The sequence below is a fragment of the Rhinoraja longicauda genome, chromosome 20, assembly GCF_053455715.1.
Source record: "Rhinoraja longicauda isolate Sanriku21f chromosome 20, sRhiLon1.1, whole genome shotgun sequence".
Classification (NCBI taxonomy): domain Eukaryota; kingdom Metazoa; phylum Chordata; class Chondrichthyes; order Rajiformes; family Arhynchobatidae; genus Rhinoraja; species Rhinoraja longicauda.
This window is the reverse complement of record NC_135972.1, coordinates 1,862,026-1,882,864: the sequence shown is the minus strand read 5'-3', so window position 1 is coordinate 1,882,864 and position 20,839 is coordinate 1,862,026. Positions and strand designations below refer to the sequence as shown.

The 20,839-nt window shown below is 51.8% G+C and overlaps 1 protein-coding gene across 2 annotated transcripts in view; it reads left to right on the top strand.

The window, feature by feature from the left end:
* Positions 1 to 20,839, top strand: part of lrp6 (low density lipoprotein receptor-related protein 6) — a 130,709-nt gene that overhangs the window by 87,727 nt on the left and 22,143 nt on the right. Inside the window, exons 8-15 of one of the 2 annotated variants that reach the window (XM_078416729.1) lie at positions 11,232 to 11,448; positions 12,009 to 12,298; positions 13,580 to 13,806; positions 15,101 to 15,285; positions 15,823 to 16,149; positions 17,284 to 17,486; positions 18,469 to 18,644; positions 19,138 to 19,328. In XM_078416729.1, the coding sequence (XP_078272855.1) occupies positions 11,232 to 11,448; positions 12,009 to 12,298; positions 13,580 to 13,806; positions 15,101 to 15,285; positions 15,823 to 16,149; positions 17,284 to 17,486; positions 18,469 to 18,644; positions 19,138 to 19,328 (1,816 nt within the window). Of the gene's footprint in view, positions 1 to 11,231; positions 11,449 to 12,008; positions 12,299 to 13,579; positions 13,807 to 15,100; positions 15,286 to 15,822; positions 16,150 to 17,283; positions 17,487 to 18,432; positions 18,645 to 19,137; positions 19,329 to 20,839 lie in introns of both variants that reach the window. The other variant, XM_078416728.1, reaches the window with a different exon arrangement.

Below are 20,839 nucleotides of genomic sequence, written 5' to 3'. Positions count from 1 at the left end.
CTGGTGTGTTACGCTGCTGCAAGTATGAGTTTCATGGTTCCGTTGTCGGTACATGTGTTGGGCTCTGTGGTGCAGTACCGGGACTGGACGCAGTAGCCAAGGGGATCCTGAATTAAAATGGCTGAACCCAAAGCTCGAGTGTAAAGCCTCTGTAATGGAGCAGGTTACAGATAGGAAGCACAATAACTAAACATGGTGTCAGATCGGGGCCTGTTTCAGGATTAGTCGAGAGTTGATTGGGTGCACGGTGACAGCGGACGACGTTTGTGAGTAAGTACTACCGAGAGACGACTGTGCGCCTACATGGTTTCCATCGATAGAGGGGCGGATTTATCAGGAACATGGAGCAGCTGAAGCCCCCTAGGCAAATGAATTTTGAGGCAAGGGACCTGCCGATGGAGTGGAGACAATGGAGGGAAGAGTTTGAGCTCTATGTTGATTTGAGCATGGAAGGGAAGGATGACAAGACAATGAGGAAACTGCTAATGTACCTAGTTGGACCGCAAGGGAGAGCTCTACCAGACGCTCGAGACACGGACGCCGGAGGGCAACGTACAAGAGGTTACGCTAGCGCAGGCACTCGATGCTTTCGAACAGCATTGTCAACCCATGAGGAACGAGACCATCGACAGGTATAGATTCTTTACGAGGGGCCAAGAGAGAGGGGAGACTTTTGATTCGTTTTTAATAGAACTGAAGCTCTTGGCAGCTCATTGCGGTTTCAGAGAGTTGAAGGATTCACTGATGCGTGATAGAATAATATGCGGCATAAGGGATGACATGCTGCGGGAAAGACTTCTCCGAGAAACCTCACTTGACTTAGAAAAGTGTGTGAAGGCATGCCAGGCTTCGGTGCTGGCCAAGGCCAGAGTTGGTGTCCTGTTAGGGGACCAGCGACAAGATGTCTGTGCAGTGAGGCAGGAGGGGAAACGGTACCAGCCAACCATAGAGTGCAAATACTGTGGATACAAACATGAGAGAAAGAAGGAGAAATGTCCGGCATATGGCAGGGAGTGTTTCAAATGCCATCAGGAAGATCATTTCGCCTCACAATGCATGGAAAAGCAGGGGTAGCAGAAGAAAGAAAAGAAAGGGAAAAAACCTGTGCATGCAATGGTGGAAGTGGAGAGTTCCAGTGATGAGGATGATGACAGTCAAGAGGATGATGACATTCACACAATGGGACTGCAACCAGAAGCAGGAAAAGCAGAAAGTGTGCACAGGGTTGACAAAGAAAATCTTTGCGACCATGATGCTGAAAGGGAAGGAAGTAAAATTCCAGGTGGACAGTGGGGCCACATGTAACATCATTCCCAAGATGTATGCAAAGGATGTGGATGAAACCAAGCAAGTATTGTCCATGTACAACAATACGACAGTGGTGCCTCTTGGGAAAAGCAAGGTGAGACTGGTGAACCCAAAGAATGGAAGGAAATACAAAGTAGAGTTTGTAGTCCTGGAGGAAGACTGCATTCCAATCCTGGGAAACAGGGCAGCCCAGCAGATGGGGCTCATCTCAGTTTGTACAGAGAACATAATGACACTGAATGGCAGTGAAATCCCTCTGACCAAGGAAAGATTGATAGCGGAGTATGCTGATGTGTTTGAAGGGACAGGTAGATTTGAGGGCAAGTACCATCTGCTGGTAGCTGACAGCATAACGCCGGTGATCCACCCACCACGAAGAATCCCTGTAGCCTTACGGAGTAAGCTGAAAGAGGAGTTAGGCAGACTGACAGAAGCGGAAATAATTGCCCCATTAGAGACCCACACACCATGGGTATCCAGCCTTGTGTGTGTAGAAAAGCCCAATGGGAAGTTGAGAGTGTGTTTAGACCCAAGGGATCTGAACAAGGGGCTTAAAAGAAGTCATTATCCAATGACGACGATCGAAGATGTCCTCACCGACCTGAATGATGCCAAGGTCTTTAGCACGTTTGATGCCAAGAATGGGTTTGGGCATGTGGAACTGGATGATGAGAGTTCTCAGCTTACGACATTTAACACACCATATGGTAGATATAGGTGGAGACGCATGCCGTTTGGTCTGGTCACGGCCCCTGAAGAGTTCCAGCGATGACAGAACCAAGTGCTGGAGGGCCTGGAAGGAGTGAGGTCTGTTGCTGACGACATCCTAGTGTTTGGGAAAGGAAAAACGGCAGAGGAAGCAGAAAGAGACCATGACAGGAAGGTTAAAGCTCTGATGGAGAGATGTCATGACCGTCACCTGAAGCTGAACATAGAGAAGGCAAAGCTGAAGGTGAAGGAAGTCACTTTCATAGGACATAGAGTCTCTGCTGCAGGACTGAAACCAGATCCAGGGAAGGTAGAAGCCGTGCCTCAGATGCCTAACCCAAAGGATGTCCAAGGAGTTCAGCGATTTATTGCCTTTGTTAACTACTTGAGCAAATTCCTTCCTGGATTAAGCAACCTATGTGAACTGCTACGCAAGCTGACACAGAAGGATGTAGTTTGGTGGTGGGCACAGGTGCATGACAGGGCGGTGATGGACATAAAGAAGCTAGTAACTGCCGAGCCAGTACTCAGATACTATTGTAGCGTGTTGATAAAGGCAAGGAGCCAGGTATTTTGGGAAGGTATATTTATTGGTTCGTGGGTCTCGGACGGGTCTAGTCTGCCGGAATGGCTTGGCGCCCAAACCTTGTCCTTTTATACCTGAGTCCAGGACCGCCTCCCGGGACTGGTCCATTCCCGTGCCGAGGGGTCGGTAGTAGTATGGCCCGACCCTTGGGAGCCGCCACAGTACCCCCCCCCAGATCCGGAGGCACGAAACGCACTGGTGGTCGCACAACCCGACCGGACCGCGTACGGTAATCGGTTGACAGAGGGGCCGGCGGAGGCACAGTTGGAGAGACAGGCGGTGGGACCCGCAAAGGGGGGCGACCTCGTGGCCGAGGCTGGGCCACCCGTACCGGTTGGTCGATGTCTAAGTGGGCCGGCTTCAGGCGGTCAATTGACACGGCCTCCGGCCGGCCCCCCATGTCCAAAACAAAGGTTGTCTGCCCGTGCTCCAGCACCCGGTACGGGCCTTCATACGGCCTCTGGAGTGGCGCCTGGTGGGCGTCACGGCGCAGGAACACAAAGGCGCAGTCCTGGAGGGCCGATGGCACGTAAGGGCGGAATGTCCCATGGCGGGACGTCGGCACGGGTGCGAGCTTGCCAACTCGCTCTCGGAGGCGATGTAGGGTGGATGAGGGCGGTTCCTCTCGCCCCGGCAACGAGGGCACGAACTCCCCGGGCACCGTGAGCGGAGACCCGTAGACGAGCTCCGCTGAGGATGAAGCCAGGTCTTCCTTGGGGGCAGTCCGGATGCCCAGCAAAACCCATGGTAGCTCGTCCATCCAGTCGGGGCCGGCGAGTCGCGCCTTCAGCGCTGCCTTCAGCTGCCGGTGGAACCTCTCCACCAAGCCGTTTGCCTGCGGGTGATAGGCCGTGGTATGGTGCAGCCGCACGCCCAACAGGTGGGCCATGGCCGACCACAGCTCGGAGGTGAACTGTGGCCCCCGGTCCGATGAGATGACCACCGGCACACCAAAGCGAGCAATCCAGTGCGCGGCCAATGCACGAGCGCATGTGGCTGTAGATGTATCAGCCAGCGGTATGGCCTCCGGCCACCGCGTGAAGCGGTCCACCACCGTGAAGAGGTGGGTGATGCCCCGGGACGGCAGGAGCGGGCCCACAATGTCCACGTGCAGGTGGTCGAAACGGCGGCAGGGTAGACCGATCCCTTGGAGTGGCGCCCGGACGTGGCGTTGAATTTTCGACGTCTGGCACGGAATGCAGGTGCGGGCCCATTGGCCAACCTGCTTGCGCAGACCATGCCACATGAACCGCGCAGCTACCAAGGAGATCGTTGCCCGGATGGATGGGTGAGCCAGCCCGTGGACCACGTCGAACACCCTCCTGCGCCACGCGGCCGGGACGATGGGGCGCGGCTGACCTGCCGACACATCGCAAAGTATCGTCGTCGCTCCGGGGCCGAGGGGAACATCCTCAAGGCGGAGGCCAGAGATGGCAGTCCGGTAGGCGGGCATCTCCCCGTCCGTTAGTTGGGCCTCCGCCAGGGCAGAATAATCAATGCCGGGTGCCACTTCTAACACGGCATTGATGGCGGGGCGAGACAATGCGTCGGCCACCCGGTTTTCCTTCCCCTCGATAAAGCGGATGGAGGTGGTAAATTCGGATATGTAGGCCAACTGGCGCTGCTGTCGGGCGGACCATGGGTCGGAGACCTTTGCCAGGGCGAAAGTGAGCGGCTTGTGGTCCGTGTAAGCGGTGAACGGGCGGCCCTCCAGAAAATAGCGGAAGTGACGAACGGCCAGGTACAGGGCGAGGAGCTCGCGGTCGAAAGCGCTGTACTTCTTCTGGGCGTTGTCGAGGTGCCGGCTGAAGAAGGCCAGGGGGCGCCAACCCCCGTCCGTGAGTTGCTCCAGTACGCCACCAACCGCCAACTCTGAGGCGTCCACCGTAAGGGCTGTCGGGGCATCCTCCCGTGGGTGAACAAGCAGCACAGCCCGAGCCAGGGCCTCCTTCGCGCCGTCAAAGGCTGTTACGGCCTCGTCGGTCCACACGACGGTCTTGCGCTTGCCCGCCAGCAGCTCGTATAGCGGCCGCATGATGTGGGCCGCGGATGGCAGGAACCGGTGATAAAATGCCACCATGCCGACGAACTCCTGCAGGCCACGCACCGAGGACGGACGGGGAAACCGGCGGATGGCGTCTACTTTGTCCGGCAGGGGAACCGCTCCTTGCGAGGACACACGGTGGCCGAGAAAGTCGATTATGGCCACGCCAAAGCGGCACTTGGCGAGGTTTATGGCCAACCCGTGTTCGCTGAGCCGCTGGAAAAGCTGCCGGAGGTGAGCACAGTGCTCCTGCCGCGAGCGGCTGGCTACCAAGATGTCGTCGAGGTAGACGAACAGGAAATCCAACCCGCGACAAACGCCGTTCATTAATCGTTGGAATGACTGCGCGGCGTTCTTGAGGCCGAACGGCATCCGCACGAACTCGTAGAGTCCGAACGGCGTGATGATTGCCGTCTTGGGTACATCCTCCGGGTGGACCGGGATCTGGTTGTAACCTCGCACCAGATCCACCTTTGAAAATATCGTGGCCCCAGCCAAATGGGCGTTGAAGTCCTGGATGTGGGGCACGGGGTATCGGTCCTCGGCGGGTAGCGACGTTCAGCCGCCGATAATCCCCGCAAGGCCTCCAGCCCCCGTTTGCCTTGGGGACCATGTGGAGTGGAGATGCCCATGGGCTGTTGGAAGGGCGGACGATCCCCAAGGACTCCATCGTACGGAACTCCTGTCGTGCCAGGCGTAGTTTCTCAGGCGGGAGTCGGCGTGCTCGTGCGTGGAGGGGTGGGCCGGTAGTCGTGATATAATGGAACACCCCATGCTTGGGGGTCGATGACCGGAATTGCGGGGCCATAATATCCGGAAAGTCCGCCAGCACCCGAGCGAAATGGGAGTCCACGGACGACAGCGGGCGTATAACGGGGTCGTTCAGCCGCAACGCGATGGGCTCCATCGTGGCGGAGTGGACCAAGCGCTGCTGCCTGACGTCCACGAGGAGAGAATGAGCCCGCAGAAAGTCGGCCCCGAGCAACGGCTGGGAGACGTCGGCGATCGTAAACAGCCAGGTAAAATGACTGGCGCCGAAAACGATGTGGACCGTGCGGACGCCATACGTCTGGATAATGCTCCCATTTGCCGCGGTGAGGATGGGCCCCCGCTTCCCAGAACGAATGTCCAGCGGCGAAGGGGGCAGGACGCTCAGCTCCGCCCCGGTATCCACGAGGAAGCGGCTCCCGGACCGCCGATCCCAGGCGAAGAGGCGGTGAATCTGGCCGGCCACCGCAGGGACTATTGGTAGCCGGCCCCGGCGTTTCCCGGAAATGTGCACGGCTGGCGGCATTGTCGGGCTGCCGCACCCCAGCGCTGGTGGTAATAACACCAGTACCTCTTGCTGGTGCTGGCTGGAGCCTGCTGATGTGGGACTGCAGGTGCACGACCCGCAATGGCCACCGGGGGCGATCTCGCAGGCCTCCGGGACGTAGCTGTCACTCCTTCCACAGCTCCCCCGCCCGACCGGAGAAAATCGGGCGCTTCTCGAGTGACGTTTAGCGCACTGATGTCATCACGGCGCGCCGCCCACAGCGCGTCCGCGCGCCTGCCGAGGGCCCGGGTGTCTTCCCAGGAGACGTCGGTGAGCTGCAGGCGAATGTCGGCCGGCAGCAGGTGCAGGTAAGTATATTCAAACATCAGGCACGGTCTGTGCCCGTCGAGCAGCGCGACCATCTCCTTCAGGAGGCTAGATGGGCGCCGGTCACCGAGGCCTGGCATGTGGAGGAGCCTTTCGGCCCGCTCCATTCGGGTTAGCCCGTAGGTTTGGAGCAGCAGCTCCTTAAGGGCTTTATATTTACCGTCGGCCGGTGGGTCCTGGAGGAACTCCGTTACCTCTTCGGCTGCGTCCTGGTCAAGGGCTCCCACCAGGTGGAAAAACCGGGTGTCATCCGTTATGTTGCCCCGCAGCTGGAACTGGGCCTCCGCTTGGTAAAACCAAATGCGAGCCCGGGTGGTCCAGAAGGTCGGGAGCTTGATGCCTACCGCGTCGACAGCTGGGGCCTGGTCGGCCTGCGAGCCGGACGGGCGGCCGGATTCTGTTTTTCTGTCCATCCTAATGAATGGACCGTCGAGGTCACCAATGTAGCGTGTTGATAAAGGCAAGGAGCCAGGTATTTTGGGAAGGTATATTTATTGGTTCGTGGGTCTCGGACGGGTCTAGTCTGCCGGAATGGCTTGGCGCCCAAACCTTGTCCTTTTATACCTGAGTCCAGGACCGCCTCCCGGGACTGGTCCATTCCCGTGCCGAGGGGTCGGTAGTAGTATGGCCCGACCCTTGGGAGCCGCCACACTATGATCCATCCAAGGAGCTGAGTACGTGCTTGGTGGACTTGGTGCGGCGCTGAGGCAGGAGGGCCATCCAGTTGCCTATGCCAGCAGGGCCCTGACGGATGCGGAGACCAGATATGCACAAATAGAAAGAGAATTGCTGGCAGTGATGTTTGGTCTAGAGAGGTTCCATGTGTACACATATGGAAGGCCAGTGAATGTGCAGTCAGACCATAAGCCACTGGAGATAATCGCCACAAAACCACTTCATCGGGCACCAAAGAGATTGCAGAGGATGCTGGTGAGGATGCAGACCTATGATGTGACAATAAGATACAGACCAGGGAAGGAGATGCAGCTGGCAGACACGCTGAGCAAAGCATATATTCAGACTGGCAAGACTGACAAGACCATGGGAGAACTGGAGACTGTAAACCTGGCAAGGCACATCCCAATAGCACAGCCTCTGGTAAATGGCATAAGGAATGCAACAAAAACAGATGAGACAATGCAGAAAGTGCAAGAGGTGATCAAACGAGGCTGGCCAGAGAACAAGAAGGATGTTGACCCAGAGCTCATCTCCTATTTTTATGTGAGGGACGAGCTGAGTGTTGGAGATGGTCTCATATTTAGGGGAGAGAGAGTAATCATCCCTAAAGCCAGGAGATGCGACAAGCTCACAAGAGTACATGATTCCCACATTGGTGTGAATGGCTGTCTAAGAAGGGCAAGAGAATGTCTGCACTGGCCCGGAATGAGAGCAGAAATCAAGGACTTTGTACAGCAATGTGAGACATGTCAAGCTCAAGGGAAAGAGCAACCTAAAGAAACACTGCATTCCCATGAAATTCCAGAGAGACCATGGGCGAAGATTTGTTCCACTTGGATGGAAGGAATTATTTGGTCACTGTGGACTATTTCTCAGGATATTGGGAAATAGACTATCTAGAGAAAACACTGGCAGTGAATGTCATCCATAAAATCAAAGGCCAGTTCGCAAGATATGGAATACCAGATCAGCTCATCACAGATAATGGGCCACAGTTCACAGCTGAGGAGTTCAAGAGATTTACCAAGAAGTGGCAGTTTGAACATACGAGCACATCACCCTATTATCCACAGAGTAATGGAAAGGCGGAGAGCAGTGTGAAAGTTGCAAAGTCATTGCTGAGGAAGGCTAAGGCTGCCGGAGCTGACCCTTACCTGAGCAGACTAGCTTTACGCAACACACCAACACTTGGCATGAGTAGCAGTCCAGTTCAAAGATTGATGAACAGACGTACCAGGACCATTCTACCGACTACTCAGAGGCTGCTCAAACCTGAAATTCAGGAAAAAGTAGATGAGTTGAGAGCAGCTAGAGACAGACAAGCAGACTACTACAACAGAGGATCTCAAGATCTGATTCCCCTGAAAGCTGGCGATCCAGTTCGAGTGAAGCCGACCGATAATCAACATCAGTCCTGGAGGAAGGCTGTGGTTGTAGGCAACCCAGATCTTTATGAAGTCAGAACCGAGGACGGCGTCATCTATCGTCGGAATCGGCGCCATCTGAGGAAGACCAACGAGCCATTTCATCGTGCTGATGTTGACCTAGATGACCTGGTGACGTTGCCTGAACCGGAGCGAGAAAATCGACCTATGGCCCGACCACCAGTCCCCATGGAGCATCAAACCCTGGTTGACCGGGATGACCGGGACTAAACCGGGGCAAGACAATCGACCCATGAGCTGATCACCCAGGGAGCATCAAACCCTGACAACAAGATCTGGTAGATGCGTTCGAAAACCACGCTATCTGCAGGATTATGTGCCCAAATAAAGATCGGGCCTGTACGTGTAGTTGAGTATAGATGTAACGGCTATTAGGTTATGTTTAAAAAAGTTAATGTTATATTTTCGGTTATAGTTTGATATGCATAGTTTTATGTAGAAGTTGTGGTAATGGCCATTTTAAAAAACTAAATAAATAAATAAACAGACATATTAATGAATAAAAAGGGGAAAGGGAATGAGGAACTAGACTTGTTGTTCAAAGTTTAGATAAGTCCAAGCACTGAACGGTCACAGATCCAAGGGAGGAGAATTTGGAAGCTCCCACGGAAATGGATTGTCAAAGGCATGTTGGAAAATGGACTGTTGGAGACATGTTGGACTCAGTGAAATAAGATGCCATGGAAGAATTTAATTTATTACTATACATGTAAAGTTCCTGTACATATCTGTTTTGTAAATAAAGGGGGATGTTATGGGAATAGTGCGCTCTGTGGTGCAGTACCGGGGATATATTACCCATGAGGCAGTAGCCAAGGGGATCCTGAATTAAAATGGCTGAACCCAAGACTCGAGTGTAAAGCCTCTGTTAATTAGTTGTGTATCTGTAACGGAGCAGGTTACAGAAAGGAAGCACACTAACAAAACAGTACATGTGCCAATTAAATTTTCTTGACTTCAAAATAAAGGGGAAACGTGTCTGAGAAACAAAAGTAAATAGAAGTTTATTTAAAAGGAACAGAGTGCTGGAGTAACTCAACGGGTCAGGCAGCATCTCTGGAGAACATGGAGAGGTGACGTTTCACAGAGTGCTGGAGTAACTCAGCGGGTCAGGCAGCATCTGTGGAGAACATGGATAGGTGACGTTTCACAGAGTGCTGGAGTAACTCAGCGGGTCAGGCAGCATCTGTGGAGAACATGGATAGGTGACGTTTCACAGAGTGCTGGAGTAACTCAGCGGGTCAGGCAGCATCTGTGGAGAACATGGATTGGTGACGTTTCACAGAGTGCTGGAGTAACTCAGCGGGTCAGGCAGCATCTGTGGAGAACATGGATTGGTGACGTTTCACAGAGTGCTGGAGTAACTCAGCGGGTCAGGCAGCATCTGTGGAGAACATGGATAGGTGACGTTTTGGGTCGGGACCCTTCTTCAGTCTGATTGGAGTAAAGGGGGAGAAAGGTGGAGGCGAGGTGGGGATGGGGCAAAGCCTGGCGAGTGATAGGTGGATACAGGTGGGGAGGGTTTATTGGCAGGTGGGTGGACAAAGCCCGGAGATGAAAAAACAACAAGTGTGAGATAAGGAGAGAAGAGGCATGAAATGTGAAGCTGGAGGAAGGACTATAAAATATAAGTGGTTGTGAAGGGGGGGGGGGGGGGGGGAGAGACGGGTGGACATCCAGGTGGGGCACAGGGAAGAGAGGAGGGAAATGAGGAGGGTGTTCATAGGTTAGTGACCTAACAGTGGAGAATTCCGAGTTTGGACTGTCAGCTATCTAAGTATGTTTCTGTAAGAACTTTATTCTGTAAGGTTTTTTCCTGGAGTAAATGAGGAACCCAGCTGCCTTTAGATGAGATCATCTTTCAGGAGGCACTTAATATGTTTAAGGGGTGACACCGGAATATTTTATAAACCGATTGCCATCCAAACACATCAAATTTCTCCTGAAAGATCATCTCACCCAAAGGCAACTGGTTTCTTGTGTCGTTGATTCCAGTGGAATCTCTCACTCTGTTGCTAGAAATATCTTGACGTGCCCATCAGTATTCCTGCCTGCTGAGCGGTGGGTGGGACGAGGAACTAAATTCCAACGCACAGTGGAACTCACAGAGACCTCTGCTGATAACTTCTCACACACTTGTGGACTGTGGTGTTGGATACATGCTGTACCCTGCATTCAATGCCACCCAAACCAGGCGGCTATCTGCGTACAGATCTACAATCACATATTGCAATCACTCCATACTCTTTAAATCTCTACACACTGTAAATGGCTCGATTATAACCATGTCTTTGCGCTGCCTGAATAGCAAAGAAACATAGAAAATAAGTGCAGGAGTAGGCCATTCGGCCCTTCGAGCCAGCACCGCCATTCAATATGATCGTGGCTGATCATCCACAATCAGTACCCCGTTCCTGCTTTTTCCCCAAATCCCTTGATTCTGTTTGCCCCAAGAGCTAAATCTAACTCTCTCTTGAAAACATCCAGTGAATTGGCCTCCACTGCCTTCTGTGGCAGAGAATTCCACAGATTCACAACTCTCTGGGTGAAGAGGTTTTTCCTCATCTGAGTCCTAAATGCCCTACCTCTTATTCTTAAACTGTGACCCCTGGTTCTGGACTCCCCCAACATCGGGAACATGTTTCCTGCATCTAGCCTGTCCAATCTTTTAAGAATTGTTTATGTTTGTATAAGATCCCCTCTCATGCTAAATTCCACAGATTCACAACTCTCTGGGTGTACACAACAAACTTCTTCTTGCTGTACATCAGTGCACATGACAATAAACTAACTGATGTGAGCCATTTGTGTACCATACAGGTGATGAACTGCGACGGCACTGACAGACGAGTGCTTGTGGAGGACAAGCTGCCGCACATCTTTGGCTTCACCCTCCTGGGTGACTACATCTACTGGACGGATTGGCAGCGTCGCAGCATCGAGCGAGTACACAAGAAGACTGCCGAGAGGGAGACCATCATCGACCAGCTGCCCGACCTGATGGGCCTGAAGGCCACCAACGTTCATCGTATCTTGGGTACGTCGCAACTCAACCCTTCACATAGAAACATAGAAAATAGACAATAGGTGCAGGACGAGGCCATTTGGCCCTTCGAGCCAGTACCGCCATTCATTGTGATCACGGCTGATCATCCACAATCAGTAACCCGTGCCTGCCTTCTCCCCATATCCCTTGATTCCGATAGCCCCGAGAGCTCTATCTAACTCTCTTTTAAATTCATCCAGTGAATCGGCCTCCACTGCCCTCTGTGGCAGAGAATTCCACAAATTTACAACTCTCTGGGTGAAAAAGTTTCTTCTCACCTCAGTTTTAAATGGCCTCCCCTTTATTCTTGGATTGTGTGGCCCCTGGTTCTGGACTCGCCCAACATTGGGAACAGTTTACCTGCTTCTAGCTTGTCCAGTCCTTTTACAATTTTCTACGTCGTTAAACTTCATCTTCTCCCCCCCCCCCCCCACTTTCAGTCAGAAGGGTCTCGATGTGAACCGTCACCCATGCTTTGTCTCCCCTTCCTTTTGCGTGCGCGCCAGCTCTGTGTGATTGTCACGGGGAGACTGAGTTGAATGTGTTTGCAGGCACCAACCCGTGTGCGGAGGACAATGGTGGGTGCAGCCACCTGTGCTTGTACAAGCCTCAGGGTGTGCGCTGTGCCTGCCCCATCGGCCTGGAGCTGATCCGTGACATGAGGACCTGCATCATTCCCGAGGCCTTCCTCCTCTTCTCCCGGCGTGCCGACATCCGGCGCATCTCACTGGAGACCAACAACAACAACGTGGCCATCCCACTGACCGGTGTCAAGGAGGCCTCTGCCCTGGACTTCGATGTGACCGACAATCGCATTTACTGGACAGACATCAGCCTGAAGGTAAGTGGAGCCCAGCTACTGCTGCAGCCCCTGAGCACTCCCACAGCAGTCAGTGCAGCCACGACATCAACATCACATCCACCAACACAACACAGCCTGAATCACACACTGGCACATGCTGCAACATGCTCAGGACATCTCTCAAACAGGGAGGGAGGGCAGGGGGGGGAGAGAGAGAGGAAGGGGGGGGGGGGAGAGAGAGAGGAAGGGGGGGGAGAGAGAGAGGAAGGGAGGAGGGGGGGGGGAGAGAGAGAGAGAGAGGGGAGGAGAGAGAGAGGAGGGAGAGAGAGAGGAGGGGAGAGAGAGAGAAGGGGGGAGGGGAGGGAGAGAGAGGAGGGGAGGTGAGGAAGGGAGGAGGTGGGGGGGGGGGGGAATACTTTTTTGTTGAATGATCTCATTTGCTGAAATACACACTGCCAATAACAGCTTGGGTTTAAAGCTGAACTGCTCCCTTATCAGTTAGGACAGAGAATGTGGAATTAGACACGGCCTGGTTGATGTAGAAACAAGAAAATGCAGATGCAGGTTTACAGAGAGAAAGACACAGAGTACTGGAGTAACTCAGCGGGTCGGGCAGCATCCCTGGAGAACGTGGATAGGCGAAGTTAAGGGTTGGGACCATTATTCAGAATGATTGTGGTTGGGGTGGGGGGTGGTGGAGAGAAAGCCAAAAGAGAAGCTGGGCAGGACAAACCCAGACGAGTGATAGGTGGATACAGGTACTGCTTTACCCTGGCCCTCTCCTCTCTTCCAGCTCCCCCCCCCCCCCCCCCCCCCCCCACCCTGCCCCTCCACACCACAATCAGTCTGAAAAACGGTTCTGAAACATCAGCTAGCCATGTTCTTCGTCGATGCTGAGAAGCGGCTTTGACCCCGACCTTGTGTGCTGTCTGTGTGGAGTTTGCATGTTCTCACTGTGATCACGTGGTGCTCCTCTCTCATCCCAAAGATGTGCGGGTTTGTGGGTTAACTGGCCTCTGTAAACTGTCCCTAATGTGCAGGGAGTGGATGAGAAAGTGGGATAAATGGAACTAGTGTCAACGTGTGATTGATGTGGAGCCGATGGGCCCAAGGGCCTGTTTCTATGCTGTGTCTTTCAATCAATGAATCAAACTGTCTGAGGACGGGACCCTTCTTCAGAGTCTGAAACGTCACCTATCCATGTTCTCCAGAGATGCTGCCTGACCCGCTGAGTTACTCCAGCACTCTGTGTCTTTTCTTGTAAACCGGCACCTGCAGTTGCTTGTGTCTCCACTCAGTGCAGCGGCCCTTGTTTTGCAGACCATCAGTCGGGCCTTCATGAATGGCAGTGCTCTGGAGCATGTGGTGGAGTTTGGCCTGGACTATCCTGAGGGCATGGCGGTGGACTGGCTGGGCAAGAACCTGTACTGGGCGGACACTGGCACCAACCGCATCGAGGTGGCCAGGCTGGACGGGCAGCACCGACAGGTGCTGGTGTGGAAGGACCTGGACAGCCCCAGGGCCCTGGCACTCGACCCCGCTGAAGGGTAAGACACCTCCTGGACCAGAACGGGCCTCAAGGGTTATGGGGAGAAAGCAGGAGAACGGGATTAGAAGGCAGAGATCAGCCGTGATTGAATGCCGGAGTGGACTCGATGGGCCGAATGGCCTCATTCTACTCCTAGAACACGTGAACCTGACGCATAGTGACCTCCTAATGAATGCTTAGAGTTGCAGAGTCATGCAGCACGGAAACAGGTCCTTCAGCCCAACTTGTCCATGCTCACCTAGATGCTCCATCTAAGCTAGTCCCACCTGCCCGCATTTGGCCCATAACTCTCTCTACCTTTCCCTATCCATGGACCTTTTTAAGTGTCTTTTAAATCTTTTAAAAGTGTCTTTAAAAGTGTCAGTTAAATGTTGTTATAGTACCTGCCTCAACTACCTCCTCTGGCGGTTCGGTCCATACACCCACCATCCTCTGTATGGAAAAGTTGCCCCTCAGGTTCCTACTAAATCTTTCCCCTCTCGCCTTTGACCTATGTTCTCTGGTTCCAGATTCCCCTACTCTACGTCAAAGACTCTGCATTCGTCCGATCAGTTCCTCTCTGTTTGGTGCACCTCTATAGGACCGCCCCTCAGCCTCCCGCGCTCCAAGGAGTAAGGTTCTAGCCCGCCCAACCTCTCCCTGTCACTCAATCCCTCAAGTCCGAGCAACATCCTCGTAGAACTTATCTGCCCTCTTTCCAGCTACCTAAACAGGGAAAAACTTCTAAACATTCAATGGACTTTTTCCAGTGCTTTACCAGTGGTGTTTTTGAAGCATTAACCTGAACACGGATTCATTCTTTTGGAAGTCAAGTCAATATATTAAACCTTTCATAACCACCACATTTTTATATTTGTGATTTTCAAGTAACAGATGTGGAAGAGAGCCGCTTTCACCCAATCAAAGGGGAGGGCAGTTCACACACGGACTTTGGGGGCAAAATGCAAAAACCAGTGTGATTATTTTTGTGTGTCTTCTGAGATAGGTTTGCAATATCCTGCACTGTTATAGGTTGTGACGGTGCATTGCTGCTGCTGAAGGGAAGGAGAGGCAATGGGAGAGCATGACTCCATTGCTGACTCATCTTAACCCATGTTTTTCCACCTCCCCTGACCAAAAACACCTGTGTAGTTTTCAATTTGCCATGGAGCCATGGATAGCATTTCCAACTGACCATTATTTCCTCAACCGCCTCAATATCCCATCGCACATCATTGCATAATGTGTGCCACACTGCTGGGGAAATGTTTGCCAGATTTCACTTGAACGTTGATGGGTTTGTATTGTCGTAGGTTTATGTACTGGACTGAATGGGGCGGGAAGCCAAAGATCGACAGGGCGGCCATGGATGGAACCGGCCGCATCACTTTAGTTCCTAATGTTGGGCGGGCAAATGGACTAACGATTGATTACGCAGAGCGGAGACTATACTGGACGGATCTGGATACAAGTCTGATCGAGTCCTCCAATATGTTGGGTGAGTTTGTAACTTTTACATTTGGAGAAACAGTCTTCAACCCCCCCCCCCCGTATCCACCTATCACTTGGCAACCTTTACCCTGCCCACACCACTCTTCCAGTTTAGTTACACATCGGTGAGCTGGGTCCAGGACAGATCTTCAGAGATATGCATGCACAGGAACTTGGAAGTTGTAGTTTCTAATCAATTTTGGTTTAATTTTGTAGATACAATGTCGAAAGAGGCCTTTCGGCCCACCGAGTCCGCACCAACCAGCGATCCCCACACATTAACACTATCCTACACAGACTGTGGACAATTTAAATTTATACCAAGCCAATTAACCTACAAACTTGTATGTCTGGAGTGTGGGAGGAAACCAAAGATCTCGGAGAAAACCCAGGCAGGTCACAGGGAGAACGTACAAACTCCGTACGGCAGCACCCGTAGTCAGGATGGAACCCGGGTCTCTGGCGCTGTAAGCGCTGTAAGGCAGCAACTCTACCGCTGCGCCACCGTGCCGCGGATGCTAATTGCTATGTGATACTGTTACAGGTCTGGACCGGGAGGTGATTGCCGATGACCTGCCTCATCCATTCGGCTTAACGCAATACCAAGACTACATCTACTGGACAGACTGGAGCCGCAGAAGTATTGAACGAGCAAACAAAACCAGTGGGCAAAACCGCACCATCATTCAAGGCCACTTGGATTATGTGATGGACATCCTGGTGTTTCACTCCTCCAGACAGGGCGGCTGGAATGAGTGCTCGTCCAGCAATGGTCACTGCACCCACCTGTGCTTGGCCATGCCTGCTGTTGGCTACGTCTGTGGATGCCCAGCTCACTACTACCTGAACGTGGACAACAAGACTTGCAGCCGTGAGCATCATAGGTCTAACACCGCGCTGGTGCAAGTGGGGGTTGGTTATGGAGATGTGAGCAAGTGGGAACACTGCCTAACAACATGGACCGGCCATGATGGCATGGCCGGGTAGACTTGATGGCCTGATTCAGCTCTTAGAACTTACGAACAACAGAGCAACAATGGGTGGACACAAAATGCTGGAGTAACTCAGCGGGTCAGGCAGCATCTCGGGAGAGAAGGAATGGGTGACGTTTTGGGTCCCGCCCCCTTCCCTGACATCAGACTGAAGAAGGGTCTCAACCTGATACGTCACCCATTCCTTCTCTCCCGAGTTGCTGCCTAACCTGCTGAGTTACTCCAGCACTTTATGTCAATCAAGGAACTGCAGATGCTGGTTTACAAAAAAAAGGACAAAGTGCTGGAGTAACCCGGTTACTGAATCTGAATAATAACTCGCAGTGATTGAGTTTAAAGAAGGGACCTGACCTGATATGTCACCTATCCATGTTCTCCAGAGATGCTGCCTGACCCGCTGAGTTACTCCGGCACCTTGTCCCTTTTTTAAATTGTAAATCAGGGCCTGCAGTTCCTTATGTGTCTTCTTAAGAAAAGTTAACAAGGTTATCAAATAGTCCTTGCCACGTATTCAAAGAAATGATGCAAGCATTGCTTTAATATAATTAACTTCACTGAGTTATAAATCGTGGTATTTATCCATACTAAATGCCTGAGAATATTTGTTTTTGAGATGTATAATTTTATCATTTAAAAAATTTTAACTGGTAGGAAACCTATTTCTATTTATAGTGGAAGCATTTGTTGTCTCTTGCCTCTCTATTGGAAGGAGATGAGGAGGAATTTCTTTAGTCAGAGGGCAGTGAATCTGTGGAATTCTTTGCCACAGAAGGCTGTGGAGGCCGTCAGTGGATATTTTTACGGCAGAGATAGATAGACTATTGATCAGTGCGGGTGTCGGGGGTTATGGGGAGAAGGCAGGAGAATGGGGTTAGGAGGGAGAGATAGATCATCTGTGATTGAATGGCAGAGCAGACTTGATGGGCCGAATGGCCTAATTCTGCTCCTATCACTTATGACCTATTGGATTGGCCCAGCCTGACTAATGCACGATAATCGTTGTTGTTTTGCAGCCCCTACTTCGTTTTTGCTGTTCAGTCAAAAGAATGCGATCAATCGAATGGTTATTGATGAACAGCAGAGTCCGGATATCATCCTCCCCATTCACAGCCTGAAAAACGTCCGGGCGATTGATTACGATCCCGTCAATAAACATCTTTATTGGATCGACTCTCGTCAAAATGTCATACGACGTGCGCAGGAAGATGGGAGCCAGGTCAGTATTGGACTGCCGCCAGATTGGCCGTGTGTCAGTCAGTACAAGGATGATCCCAGCAATCAGTGGGTTCACCAGTATTGGACTGCCGCCAGATTGGCCGTGTGTCAGTCAGTACAAGGATGATCCCAGCAATCAGTGGGTTCACTAACCTATGGGAGCCAGGTCAGTATTGGACTGCCGCCAGATTGGCCGTGTGTCAGTCAGTACAAGGATGATCCCAGCAATCAGTGGGTTCACCTGTGATCAGCGTTTGACAGCACTGGGCCTGTACTCGCTGGGGTTTAGAAGAATGAGGGGGGGCCTCATTGAAACATACAGAACGGTGAAAGGCTTGGATAAAGTGGATGTGGAGAGGATGTTTCCACTAGTGGAAGAGTCTAGGACTAGAGGTCACAGCCTCAGAATTAAAGGAAATTCTTTTAGGAAGGGGATGAGGAGGAATTTCTTTAGTCAGAGGGTGGTGAATCTGTGGAATTCTTTGCCACAGACAGCTGTGGAGGCCACAAGTCAGTGGATATATTTAAAGCAGAGATAGATAGATTCTTGATTAGTACGGGTGTCAGGGGTTATGGGGAGAAGGCAGGAGAATGGGGTTAGGAGGGAGAGATAGATCAGCCATGATTGAATGGCGGAGTAGACTTGATGGGCCGAATGGCCTAATTCTGCTCCTATCACTTGTGATCTTACGATTACAGACACACATTCAGAAGCATATTGATCCCCCCTGTAAAATCTACAATAAAGCAAGAGGAAGTTTTAAATTAGCCAGAGGTCTTTTATAAAACGGGTAACCGAGAAATCTGAACCAAATGTACGACAAAAGTTAACGTGTATGGAACGCGGGTGTCTGGCGCTGTGAGGCAGCTGGCACCGTGTGGCCCAGTTCCTTGCGTCTATATTCTCTGTGGTTGTTTTGATTGTGTTTTTTTTCTCTGTGTTGCAGAGTTTCACAGTAGTGACCAGCGCTCTCCCCAACCAGAACATCGACATGCAGGCTTACGACCTCAGCATTGACATCTACAGCCGGTACATCTACTGGACCTGTGAGGCCACCAATGTTATAAACATCATGAGACTGGATGGGAAGCCGATCGGCGTGGTCCTGGATGGAGAGCAAGATCGACCCCGGGCGATTATCGTCAACCCAGAGAGGGGGTAAAACCAACATTTGCCACGTCATACGTTCATAAGTGATAGGAGCAGAATCAGGCCATTTGGGCCGTCTAGTCTACTCTGCCATTCAATCATGGCTGATCTATCTCTCCCTCCTAACCCCATTCTCCTGCCTTCTCCCCATAACCCCAGACACCCGCACTAATCAAGAATCTATCACTGCCTTAAAAATGTCCACTGACTTGGCCTCCGCAGCCGTCTGTGGCAATGAATCCCACAGATTCACCACCCTCTGATTAAAGAAATTCCTCCTCATCTCCTTCCTAAAAGTACGCCCTTTAATTCTGTGTCTATGACCGTCTAGTCCTAGACTCTCCCACTAGTGGAAACATCCTCTTCACGTCCACTCTTACCCAAGCCTCTTCTCTTCGCATCAATGTAATGTTTAATCACTGAATTTGTTTTTGGAGTGTGCTGTGTTAAGTTATTGCTTTTCTTCCCCCCCCACCCCCCCATCAAAACCAACGCCCCGTAGGTACATGTACTTCACCAACCTTCAGGACCGGTCTCCGCAGATTGAGCGGGCAGCCCTGGACGGGACAGAGCGTGAGGTGCTGTTCTTCAGCGGCCTCAGTAAACCCGTCACGCTGGCCATCGACAACAAGTTCGGCAAACTCTTCTGGGCCGACTCTGACCTGCGCCGCATCGAGAGCAGTGACCTGTCAGGTAGAGAGGACATAGTTACAGGGACACCTTGCAGAAAGGAAGGGGAGGGATTGAGGTTAACCGGAACAGGTGCAGGAAGTAACTAACTGCAGATGCCCGTTTACACCGAGGATAGACTCAAAACGCTGGAGTAAGATCATAAATGATAGGAGCAGAATTAGGCCATTCGGCCCATCATGTCTACTCCGCCATTCAATCATGGCTGGTCTATCTCACCCTCCCAACCCCATTCTCCTGCCTTCTCCCCATAACCCCTGGCACACGCACTAATCAAGAGTAACTCAGCGGTGACTCCAGCATTTTGTGGCTAACTACTGTAAGAAAAGAGCTGTTTTGTAAATTGTTTTGAGTGCCTGTACCGCAAAGAAGGAGTCTTTTATTTATTTCTGGTGGTTTTGAATTATTTGAAGTTACTCCAGCACTTTATCTTTTTCCCCCCGTAAACCAGCATCTGCAGTCCCTTGCGGTCACGTGACTGTTGAAATAGTTATTTTAGTTTCAAGATACAGCGCAGAAACTTGTCTTTTGGCCCACCGAGTCCGCATCAACCAGAGATCCCCGCACACTAACACTATTTTACACACACTAGGAACAATTTACATTTATACCAAGCCAATTAACCTACAAACATTGTACGTCTTTGGAAACAGAACATCTCGGAGAAAACACACGCAGGTTTAATGTAGTTCAGAGATGCAGAGCAGAACCAGGTCCTTCGGCCCACCGTGTCTGCACCGACCAGCGATCCCCTACACACACAAGGGACAATTTTTACATTTACCAAGCCAATAAACCTGTGCGTCTTCGGAGTCACAGGGAGAACATACAAACTCTGTACGGACAGCACTCATAGTCATGATCGAGCCTGGGTCTTTGGCGCTGTGAGGCAGTAGTTCTACCACCGTGCCGCCCCGTGATTGATCATCGCAGTGGGTAACTCGCGCATACCACATCATGCAGCCCAACATTTTATTTTGCTATTAGTCACAGTTTATGGGCAGCACGGTGGCGCAGCGGTAGAGTTGCTGCCTTACAATGCCAAGTGTATTGTACCGGGTTCCATCCTGACTACGGGTGCTGTCTGTATGGAGTTTGTACGTTCTCCCCGTGACCGTGTGGGTCTTCTCTGGGAACTCTGGTTTCCTCCCACACTCCAAAGACGTACAGGTTTGTGGGCTGATTGGCTTGGTAAAATTGTCCCTCGTGTGTGGGATAGTGTTAATGTGCAGGGATCGCTGGTCGGCGAGGACTTGGTGGGCCGAAGGGCCTGTTTCCGTGCTGTATCTCCAAGCTAAACTAAACAGTTGTTTGTGGATCGGAGCTAAGTTTTCTATTCTGTTTTGACGTGTAAATATGTCCAGCTGTTTGAGTCGGACTCCATCTGATAATACAAGGGTCCAGCTGGGCTCTGGTCAGCATGGACTCGTGACTAACCGCGTGCAGCAATTATAATGCTTGCAACATTTTTGTTTTCTCCCTTGAGGACTCGTGGAATAAATTTTTACAAATAT